The sequence below is a fragment of the Mastigoproctus giganteus genome, chromosome 5 (assembly GCF_048544385.1).
Source record: "Mastigoproctus giganteus isolate SK-2022 chromosome 5, ASM4854438v1, whole genome shotgun sequence".
Lineage (NCBI taxonomy): Eukaryota > Metazoa > Arthropoda > Arachnida > Uropygi > Thelyphonidae > Mastigoproctus > Mastigoproctus giganteus.
In genome coordinates, this window is record NC_143579.1 from 70,382,553 (window position 1) to 70,395,213 (window position 12,661).

The 12,661-nt window shown below is 37.8% G+C and overlaps 1 protein-coding gene across 3 annotated transcripts in view; it reads left to right on the plus strand.

Annotated features, from left to right (window-relative positions):
* The window catches only part of LOC150085473 (uncharacterized), a 620,530-nt gene that overhangs the window by 588,579 nt on the left and 19,290 nt on the right, over positions 1–12,661 (plus strand). For all 3 annotated transcript variants that reach the window (XM_090374054.1, XM_090374052.1, XM_090374053.1), the window contains exon 24: positions 10,837–10,964. In XM_090374054.1, the coding sequence (XP_090230180.1) occupies positions 10,837–10,964 (128 nt within the window). The remainder of the gene's footprint in view (positions 1–10,836; positions 10,965–12,661) is intronic.

Here is a 12,661-nt window from a genome sequence, read left to right on the forward strand (position 1 = left end):
TTACTGCTTCCCATACGTAGTACTTTACATTTGTCAATGTTAAACTCCATTTGCCACCTCTCAGTCCATCTGCTCAACTTTTCTAGATCCTGTTGCAGCAGCGTACTGTCATTAGTAGCAGTAGTAGTAGTAGTAACAGCAGCAGCATGTGATGCAAGAAAGCAAGTGTACGAGCTTATGCAGCATCAGCCAAAAAAAAAAAAAAAAAAAAAATCACACCATTCCCTCCAAATGCCTGTCCAGTTCCTCCTTAAATTTATTCAACCTATCAACTTCCACAACGACAGATGGAAGTTTGTTCCAGCAATTAACCACCCGCTGGCTAAAGGCAAATTTCCGCACATCTTTTTTTTTTTTTTTTTTTTTTTTGTTTGGTAGTTGTTGGCGCATCGGCTTCTGTGGCCATAGTGCACCTCCCAAGGTTTTTGCAGTACTTTGATCCAAGCCCGAGGCGGGAATCGAACCCGCGACCTTTGGGTTGCCAGGCAGGCACTTTACCCACCTGGCTAGCCCGGTCGGCTTTCCGCACATCTATTCTACATCTGTCCTTGCTTAATTTGAATTTATGCCCCCTTAGGTTCGTAATCTGAACAAGTGGAAGGATCCCATCAGAATTCAGCGTGCTGAACCCATTCAAGGCCTTATACACCTCAATCAGATCACTGCGCAGGTGCCTAGTCTCCAGCCACTGCAATTTGCAGAACTTAAGCCTCTCTTGATAAGAGGATCCCTTCATTCCCCTCACCAATCTTGTTGCCCTTCTCTGTATACGCTCAAGGCGTGGCCTGACCATTGCCTTATACAGAGGGATAATCACCTCCTTTTCCCTGCTAGCAAAATTCCTATATATCATTGACAAAACCCCATGACCTGCCCTGGCAGCCTGTCTGCATTGCTCAGAAAACTTCATATCTGACTGCACAATTACTCCCAGGTCTTTTTCATTTTCTACCACCTTAAGTGTAGTACCACACAGTTGGTACGTTTCTCTCGGGTTACTTCTACCCATATGCAGTACTTTGCATTTGTCAAGGTTAAACTTCAGTTGCCACTTCTTAGCCCATCTGCCCAAATTATCCAGATCCTGTTGCAGTAGCACACTGCCATTACTGTCATTAACAACCCTGCCAACCTTTGTATCATCTGCAAACTTCGACATTAAGCCTGATATACCTTCATCAATATCATTGATAAATATACAAAACAACAGTGGACCCAATTCTGAACCCTGTTGGACTCAACTAATAACATTAGTCCACGAAGAGCAGCACCCATTGATTACCATCCTCTGTCTTCTCCCACTTAACCATCTTTTTATCCATTATAGCAACTTACCCTTAATACCATTCTGCTCCAATTTGTACAATAGTCTTCCATGCGCAACAGTGTCAAAAGCTTTCCTGAAATCCAAATATATGATATCAAATTATTTTTTGCATCCAGTTCCTTTGTAACCACATTATAATAACCAATCAAATTTGTCAGACAAGACTTTCCCTTAACAAACCCATGCTGTGTCTGAATTATTGCTGCAGCCATGTCTAGATGATCCTGCAATGCATCTTTAACCAATGACTCCATTATTTTACCCGGAACAGAAGTTAAACTAACTGGTCTGTAATTACTCGTGTCACCCTTCGATCCCACTTTGTGAATTGGGGATATTTGCACATCTCCAGTCTGTGGAAACGTCTCCTAAGTCCAAGGATTCTCTCATAATTATGGCTAAGGGTTTGCTTAGTTGCTTTGCCGCCTCCTTTAATATAACTGGATAGATCCCATCCACCCCAGGTGCTTTTCTTATGTTTAACTTCAACAATTTCTCCTCCACTCTGTTCTCAGTTATTACAAAATCATTAAGTACCGTGGTACAATTTGATAACCTTCTGGCATTTTCAAACCTTAATAACTCCTCAATGTGTGAATGTAGATGCAAAGTACTCATTCAGTTTGTTTGCTATCTGAGCAGAATCATCAACAGTCAAACCATCGATGTCAAGTGGACCAATCAGATTCATCCCCTTCCTTTTAGAGTTTATATAAGTAAAGAAATCCTTGCTGTTTTTCTTAGCATCTTTTGACAAGGATTTCTCGTAATCTGCCTTCGCCTGCCTAACCACCTTTGTGACCTGATTACAGACTAGCTTATATCTGCCATAGGCTTCTTAGTGTCATTAACAACCCTGCCAACCTTCATATCATCTGCAAACTTGAACATTAAGCCTGATATACCATTATCAGTATCATTTATAATCACAGAAAACAGTAATGGACCCAACACTGATCCCTGAGGACTCCACTAATAACATTAGTCCACAAAGAGCTGTGTCCATTGATTACCACTCTCTGTCTTCTCCCACTCAACCACCCCTTTATCCATAGCAGCAATTTGCCTCCAATGCCACACTGCTCCAATTTGTGCAGCAGTCTTCCATTTGCAACAGTATCAAAGGCCCTTCTAAGATCCAAATATAAGATATCAATATTATTCTTTGCATCCAGTTCCTTTGTGACTACATCATAGTATCCAATCAAATTGGTCAGACAAGACTTCCCCTGAACAAACCCATGCTGTGTCCAAGCTCTAACTGAAATCTTGTCTAGATGATCCTGCAATGCTTCTTTAACCAGTGCTTCCATTAATTTCCCTGGAACAGAAGTTAAACTAACAGGTCTGTAATTACCCGTGTCTTTCTTTGATCCTCCTTGGTGGATTGGGGTCACATTTGCGCATCTCCAGTCCATGGGTACCTCCCCTGAATCCAAGGAAGCTCTCATAATTATAGCTAATGGTTTGTTTACTTCCTTTGCCGCCTCCTTTAATATAACTGGATAGATTCCATCCACCCCAGGTGCCTTTGTTATGTTTATCTTCAACAATTTCTCCTCTACTTTACTCTCAGTTATTACAAGATTAGTTAGCTTACTGCCAGAGTTTAATATACCTGTGGCATTCCCCTCCCTGAATAACTCCTCATGTGTGAATGTGGCTGCAAAATATTCATTTAGTTTGTTAGCTACCTAAGCAGGATTGTCAACAGTTGAACCATCGATATCAAGTGAACCAATCTGATTCATCCCCTTCCTTCTAGAGTTTACATAAGTAAAGAACTCTTTGCATCCTTTGCCAAAGATTTCTCATAATCTGCCTTCACCTACCTAACCTCCTTTGTGACTTGGTTACAGACTAGCTTGTATCTGTAATAGGCTTTTGTGTTGCCTGTTATTTTATATGTGTCCCATCCATTTTTCTTCTCTGTCACATGTCTAATTAGTTCATCTGACATCCATTTAGGCCTAAATTTTGAACAATAATTCTTAGTTGGTATGAAAAGCCTAGTAGCTTCCAAGTTTAATTCTTTGAATTCTTCCCATTTTGAATTTGCTGTTGGTAACATCACCAGTTGGTCCCACCGTATAGAATAAAATCATACAAGACTAAAGACTATTAAGACAGTACAAAAAGTAACAGCTGCTGAATTTCCAACCAGTGAGTCACCAAGATTAAATATTTTCCTGTTGAGCCTGTAATGCAACACAATACTACTGCCAGGTTAAGTTAAAATTTATTAAAATAAAACATACATAAGCAGTATTGTTTCATTTTGATGACTAATTTTTCAATCATAGGGGGGGGGGATCTTCTAGTATTGGACTAGAGTCTTTAAAGAATAAGTGTATGGTTGGTTGCCTAGCTTGTTTTTTCTCCCTCTTCCAAAATAAATCAGTAACCACTCACCAGATCATCCAGTTTTCTTTTGAATATGCAGCTTCTTTCAATGTCCAGTTCCATGCCAGAAACAATTTTTACCAAAACTTTAAACTTCCATTTTCATTTTCAATATTTAATACTTTTTAAAATGTTTCAAAAATGGAACATTTTAATGTTCCATTTTTGAAACTGTCATTTTTTCACTGATTTTTAACAGAAAAATATGTATATATAGGAAATGTATATAAATTTTTATACACAAAATTTTTGTTAAAGAATAAGAGAAGTTTACCTCAATATGATACGTAGATCACTTCCCTATGATACTCTCCAGAAAGTAAAACGAAAACAATTTTAAAAAAATTGAAAATCTTACATTACAGTAAGAAATAATTAACAATAATTAAAAATCAAATGAACACAATTAAAAATCGATTTAATGCAATTAAAAATTAAGTAAAAAATTAATTTAACAAAAAAATGCATTTTTTCATTAAATTAATTATTTTTTCACTTTAATTTTTAATTTTTTATAACTTAAAATATTTAATACACTCATAGCAGATGCTGTGTGACTTTATGAATGAATTTGGTAAATTGTGGGCTTAATTTAGTGACCAGCCAACTTTCTGTCACAAATTCCTAATGTGTGGTTCCTTATGGCACTTGAAAGTCTTCTGGTTCCAAACAGAATTCATTGATAGCAAGTTGCCAACTGAGTTTATGGAAGTGTTAAATTAAATATTATTTAACCTTTAACTTAAATACAATCACATAGTGTTATATCGCATAAGTGCTATATTCAGAAAACAAAATTTTTTAACTACGTTCAAATAATCAATTTCACAAAAACAGAAGAAGAAAATGTTTCCAGTATTTCTCAGTACTACTGAAGATAAAGATAATCATATTTTGCAGTATCACTTCTGTGAGTTTTTATTTCATAATAATGAAAGAACTATATAGTGTCCCTTGGCTAGGGAACTAACAAGTGAACAAGGAAGCTTGAAATTTAACAAATTATAAGTCTTGACATTTTAAGAATTCCTCATAACCATTCTTATAGCAAGAGAATATTCAGCCACTTGAAAAAAACTGAGTTCAGATCTCTTTCTGGGGGAGCTTTGGAAATGCTCTTAATAATAGAATATACACAGCAATAAAGTCTGTACCATTGTTATAGACAAATCTTCGTCTCATCGTTTCTGTAGAGGGCAAAGTATATTTCTTGAAGCAGTCTTCTCATTGCTTATGTTTGTAAGCAATTCATCACTGGCTAAAATAATTAATCACAGAATATATTGTTTTTAAGTGGGCCTAAATGAGTTTTTGTTGTCTTATGTGTTTGTATTCCTCTTTTCTCATAATTTGAGGGAATGGTATGGTAAAAGGACATCATGGCCGAGGCCAGCCCCGATCATATTCTATACAAACAGATTATTATTATTATTATTAGCCATATGGTGCAAGGAAGCCTGAGGCTTATGCTGCACCAGCCAAAACAAAAAAAAAATTTCCCACGTTACCCTGAGAGAGAGAGAGAGAGTAAAAGGGAATCACCAAGAAAGGAAGAAATAGAAGAATATGATGAAGAGGTGCTGGATCTCGTGACATTAGATTGCTGCAAGTACGGGTCATCCCCAAAACTTTCATTTGGTGCACACTGCATGAACATGGGCTGTGTGCATACCATGTGCATACAACTCGGGCATTACAAGCAGTAGATTCACTTGCATGTAAGAGATTTTGTTTGCAAATATTAATCGTGTCAACAACAGCCCTGCCTTCCTTGTTGATATCCTGTTGACCAACATTTACACACGATGGGATATTCAACATGCACAATCTCCATACATGGTCGGTGGAAAATCCTAACACCATTCAGCAATTCCATTTCCAAGGGCCGGCATTGTAGAAGATAACTTTATTCATCATCAGTTCCCTGCTTGTTTAAAAGCTGATCATTACTTACAGTTTTTGCAGAGGACATTGCCAACATTTCCAGAAGGTATTCCTTTAACTGTATGTGCCAATATGTTGTTGTTTTTTTAATGTAAACCCCAAACACGAGAGGTATTAGAACCTATAGTACTTAATACCGTGCTTGAGTTGGAGGTTGAGAAGACGAAAGAAGATATTTGTTGACGTTGGACTTAAACTGTTGTAGACTGTAATTTTCAGGAAATACGTATGAAGGAAGGTTGTTCCACAAAACAGCAGTTGAATGAATAAATGAGGAAGATGAAAAGTTGGTTCTGTGAGTTTGAAGTTGAACAGTAAATGGATGTTGGCACGGGCTCGAACCCCGGTCTAATCAAGAAGCGTGTGCTACCCACTGCTGCTCCTGCCCACCTGGCTACGGAGGCGCCCTGTACCTTCTAAATGTAAGGAAGATTAGATCTCGCTACGATGTTCATCGTAACCTCAAAAGTCATCAATCATACTGCATGATGGAAGAGATGGGGAAGGGTTGACCGGAACTTAGCTCTGGAGACTAAACATGGGTTCCACCACTTCAAGCCTCCAATAAGCAAAGTGGTGGTATTGCACCGGTTGATGAGAGTCATCTACCACCTAGTACTGCCTGGTAACACAGAGGGGTGGCATTCCTCCATTGGTGTGGATGCCACACCTCGACCCCTGCTTATATTGGTTCACACCTGGGTGGTCACCCACCGTGTGCTTGTGCATGGAGGTTATACCCAGGATTACTAACAGTCCCACCATCGTGAAGGTGCAAGCAGAGGATTTTTGGCTGTCACAGACTGCCCAGACTTCACCGAAATTGGATCCACTTAACTTGAGTGTCACCCGAATATCAGTTCCATCAGTGTTTTAGACTCCCAGATAGCAAGCTGTACTTGCTATCTAGGAGTCTAAAACGCTGAAACCAATATGTGGTTTCAACATGACGGAGTGCCTTCACATTTTGGGCAACAAGTAAGAACATTCTTAAATGATCATTACCAGACTCACTGGATTAGTCATATTGACCATTTCTTGGCGGTCATGCTCTCCTGACCTTAGCCTGTTGGATTTTTATGTGTGGGATCACATGAAACAAATTTATGCCACAGAAGTTAATAACTGAGATGACTTGTTTGAATCGAATCCACGAAGCTGCCACTGCTGTTAAAAACAACACAGTGCTAATCGCACGTGTACAGGATTCCTTCTCACACCATATTGAAGTCTGTCTCCTGTCACACAGCACTCATTTGGAACGTATTTTGTGATATTTATTTTGATCATGCTTCAATACTAATTAAATTTGATTGCAATACTAATAGTATTCATGTACTCCTGCTGTTACATATACATTCAGAAAATCAGTACAGTGTTATTAAGTTTCTGAGTGCTCTTCAATTCATAGCTAAATTTTAATCAACAAACATTTATTGTTCTGGATTTATTGAAACCATGTACAGTGCAAGCAACATTATTCAGATACTTAGTAATAATTAAAACAAAAACGTTTTTGCATAAATAAAACATTTCTAATTAAAGTAAACATTTTTGATAATGATTGCTTTTTATAAATTTACTATTATATGCAAAATGCCAGAAGTGGAAATGATGTCATTAATCAGTTTAACACTCTAGCTCAAAACCTGTTGCTCCTACTTCAAACTGAATGTAGACTTTTCTTCTTCTATTTCAATGAACCGTTTCACTTAATTGTTAGTATCAATTTCAAGAACATTGTGTGTGTGTGTGATAACAGCTACTTAAAATATTCTGATTTCTAAAATTTAATTTTATTCTGATACTAAAATATAATAAAAATTATATGTATAGCATGGTTTTTATGACAATATAAAATAAGTACATAAATGACAAATCAAATTATGCATGAAAAATGCAAAGGTTGTACAAATAATATTGTCCAGGTGGCCACAGTTTCATTTTTAACAGAATATCCTCCAACAAATTACTTCTTAGGGTATTCCTATTATCCCACAAGATAAATTTTAGTTCTGGAGATAACCACCCCATAGTCACTTCACTTGTTGGTACCTCCAATCATCAGTAGCCAGTTGACCTGCTCTTTCAAATTGAGAGAATTGACTCACCTTCATTCTTCTACAATCTAAATCAGTTGGTTGGAGGAGAGATATAAGTGGTCTGTGATTGATGCTGTTTCGTTTCTTAAAAGAGACAAGATATATTATAAAGCAAGGGTGGATAAATAGTTTAATATATATTCTTTCAAAAATTCTACAATTTCCCTGTTCTTTCCTGTTGTTTACATAAAATTAAAAGGGGCAAAATATTATCAAACTAAGTAGTAAGTGTTCATGAAACCCAGCCTTTGATCACACAGCCTAAACAGAAACAAAAATCAGTTTGGTTTGCATTTAGCATTAGTTGAGATATATGATGCAAGAAAGCAAGCTTATACAGAATCACCCAAAAAAAAAAAAAAAAAAAAAAAGCCCTTCCCATTTCACCCATCCAGTTACTCCAAATGTCTGACTAGTTCAGCCTTAATTTATTTAAGACAATCAACTTTCACAACAACATATGGAAGTCTGTTCCAACCAACTACCTGCTGGCTAAAAGCAAACTTCTGCACATCTATTCTACAACTTTCTTTCCTCAATTTTAATCTATACCCCCATCAGGTTCTTAGTCTGAGCAAGTGGAAGTATCCTGTCAGCATTGAGCCTGCTCAAACCATTCAAGGTCTTATACACCTTAATCAGATCACCTCGAAGGCGCCTAGTCTCCAGATGCTGAAACTTACAGAACTTAAGCCTTCCTTGGAAGGAGCACCCCCTTTGTTCCTCTCACCAATCTTGTTGCCCTTCTTTGTAGTTGTTCTAGCAACTCTACATCCTTCCTAAAATGAGGCCTTCAGACCTGTATGCCATACTCAAGGTGTGACTTGATCATTGCTTTATACAAAGGGATAATCACTTCCTTGTCTCTGCTAGCAAAATTCCTACATATCATTGACTAGACTCCATGACCTGCTTTGTCAGCCTGTCTGCACTGCTCAGAGAACTTCATATCTGACTGCACAATTACCCCCAGGTCATTTTTCATTCTCCACTTCCCTGAGTATAGTACCATACAGTTGGTACGTTTGCTACCCATATGCAGTACTTTGCATTTGTCAATGTTAAACTCCAGTTGCCACTTCTCAGCCCATTTTCCCAACTTATCTAGATCCAGTTGGAGTAGCATACTGTCATTACTATCGTTAACAGCCCTGCCAACTTTGCATCATCTGCAAACTTCGACATTAAGCCTGATATACCTTCAACGATATTTGATAAATACACAAAACAACAATGGGCCCCGCACTGAACCCTGGGGGACTCTTGGACTAATAACATTAGTCCAAGAAGAGCAGTTTCCATTTATTACCACTTTCGGTCATCTCCCACTCAACCATCCCTTCCCTTTATCCATAGTCGCAACTCGCCCTTAACGCCATACTGCTCCAATTTATGCATTAGTCTTCCATGTGCAACCGTATCAAAATCTTTTCTGAAATCCAAGTATATGATATCAAAATTATTTTTTGTATCCAGTTCCTTTAGTATCCTCGTAGTATCCAATCATATTGGTCAGACAAGACCTACCCTTAGCAAACCCATGCTGTGTCTGAACTATTATTGCAGTCTTGTCTACATGATCCTGCAATGCTTCTTTAACCAGTGACGCCATTATATTCCCCAGAATAGAAGTTAAACTAACGGGTCTATAATTGTTTGTATCACCTTTGTGAATTGGGATACATTTGCACATCTCCAGTCCATGGGAACTTCCCCTGAATCTAAGGATGCTCTCATAATTATGGCTAAGGGTTTGCCTACTTCCCTCACTGCCTTCTTCAATATAACTGGATAGATTCCATCCCTTCCAGGTGCCTTTTTTATGTTTAACTTCAACAATTTCTCCTCCACTTTGTTCTCCATTATTACAAAATCATTTAGCTCCCTGTTAGAGTATAGTAAACTTCTTTCCTCCCCTTCCTTACAGAATTCCTCATGTGTGAATGTAGATGCAAATTACTCATTCAGTTTTTAGCTATCCGAGTAGGATCATCAACAGTTGAACCATCAATATCAAGTGTACCAATCTGATTCAACCCCTTCTAGAGTTTACATAAGTAAAGATGTCTTTGTTGTTTTTCTTTGCATCCTTTGCCAAGCCTAACCTCCTTTGTGACTTGATTACAAACTAGCTTATATCTACCATAGGATGCTGATAATTTATGTTCATCCCATGCATTTTTCTTCTCTGCCACAAACCTCATTAGTTCATCTGACATCCATTTAGGCCTAAACCTTGAACAATATTTCTTAGTAGGTATGAAAAGCCTAGTAGCTTCCAAGATTATTTCTTTGAATGCTTCCCATTTTGAATTTGCTGTTGGTAACATCATCAGTTGGTCCCAATGTATAGAATTTAAATACTGTCTCAGACCACCATAGTCACCTTTACGAAAGCAAAAACCCTTCCCTTTACCCATGGTGGTAGTTACCTCTTTGAGTAAATCCCACTTCAGCACACTGTGATCACTGCCACCTGGTGATTCCTTTATCTGCAAATTCTTAATGCATGAATAATCACTGCTGATAATCAGATCAAGAGTATTACTCCCTCTGGTTGCCCCTCGAACATGTTCCTATAGAAGACAATCATCCAATAAATCCACAAAAGTTTTGCTAGTATGCGAGTGACCAACTCACAAGTTACAGTTAATATCTGGAAAGTTAAAATCTCCCCATTACAAGAAATTCTGATTTAGTGACCCCCCTCTATTTCTCTGCACAATTGTTTATTGTACTCATCAGAGGTTATTAGTGCTTATGTCACACCAAACTGACTCAACATTGCACTGTCTACCAATGTTAACTGGATGCACTTCCTTAGATTTTGTGTGTTTCTTAATTAATGAACAGCATAACCCCTCCTCCCTTCCTACCCTGTCTAGCCAGTTCTTTAAATGGAAAAATGTTATTTGATTTAAATCATATATTATAAAATTAATGTAATGCTGTAATGCATACATCCTTATCATAAATTTAGGACTACATGTGCTGATAAACAAGGTTTGAATTGTTTTTGTAATTAACAAACATAAAGTGATATATTACTGTTTTTTACAGACTTTGTACAAACAAGATTCCCATCTGTTCCAAGAAGTGAGATAGTGTTAGCTATGAATTTAAAGTGTAAAGAAGCAAGAAGAGCATTGGACAGAATGGCTTGCGGTAAAAGGGTTTGGAAAAAAACAGTTAGTTTCAAATATAAAAAAATTTTGTGTTATTTCACATTAGATTTATATATTTTATCATGAGAACTCAGCAATTTCAAGCTGTTTAAAATGAACAGCATAACCACTTAAAACAATGGGAATAGTAGGAGTGATGGCACTTTGAACAGATTTTCATTGTGGCCATCGCCGCTAGGTTGTACCACAGTCACGGGCACTTTGAACAGAGTTTAATTGCAGCATCCGCTACTGGGGGTGCCACCAGTCTGGACAGATTTTGTCTCCTATGATCCTTTGCACAGATGAGTCACAGGTGATGACATCACCAATCAGTCAACTCTCCTCTGGCTGACTCTCATTGCCAGGTCTTGCTACGTCCCGCTCGATCATGTGACTCTCCTCTCCCGGACTCCGGTGTGTTTTTGCCACCAGGTGGCACTGTTTACCTCCTGTGATCCTTTTCCTGTGGACGGACTCTGGTGTATAACATCCCATGATGCTTTGCACTGGCTTCTTCTCCCATGATGCTTTGCTCTCTCTGAACTCTGTTATATATTTTTTTATTTTAAATTTTGCTGCTGGTTGGCAGCCACAGGTTTTTCATACAAATAATTTTGTTGGATTTGAACTGAGGTCTACCTCTTTCACAGGCAAGTGCCTTAACCACTGGGCCACTCAGATATTTACTCACAAGCCTGCAAATGTAGTATTTCAACACTTTTTTTTTTTTAATTAATGAGTGGAATTATCTTTAATCAACAAGTTAATGTGTGTTATTTTATTTTTAAATTAATGAGTATTTAACCCATTAATTAATTAGTGTTATTTTGAACACTGTGTGTGGTATTTAATTATCTGATACCTATGTTTTATTAGCATTAGGAAATAATGTAAAGAAGCAAACTTATACAGCATTAACCAAGAAAAAATAAACAAAAAACACACTTCCCACATCACCTATCTGACTCCTCTAATAATTTGTCTAATTCCTCCCTAAATTTATCTAAACTATCCACTTCCATAACACCAGATAAGGCACCTCCGTAGCCAGGTGGGAAGGAGCAGCAGCAGTGCGTAGCACACGCTTCTTGATTAGACCGGGGTTCGAGCCCGTCACCACCAAATACGGAGAATGCGGAAAGGTCAGGGAATGACCACCGCATATCCTGGAGCAATATGGCCTTAGTTGCTAATGCTCCTAAAAACCAAATAACAAACAAACAAACAAACAACACCAGATAGAAGTTTGTTCCAACACTTAAGCACCAGCTGGCTGAAAACAGATTTCTGCATGTGTTACAACCATCCTTCCTCAGTTTAAATATATGCTGCCTTCTGCGTGTTTATATAAGCAAGAGTAAAATTGTTATCAATATTTAGCTTATTTGATCCATGCAAAGCCTTAAACACATCAATCTGATCTCATCACAGGTGCCTAGTCTACAGATGCTCCAATTTGCACAACTGAAGCCTTTCTTGGTAAGAACACTATTCTGGTCTTCTCACTAATCTCTTCTCTGCACCCATTCCAACAGATCAACATCCTTCCTAAAATGAGGCTTCCAGAACTGTATGCAGCACTATAGATGTGGCCTAATTAGATGTTGCTTTATCTTCTTCAAGAAGAGTGTTTCCATTTACAATGGGTTTCCTCAGCCTACAAGTTATTTTTTGGTAGGAATTTTTTCCCACCGCAATGTGTGGTTAAGGTGTCTTGG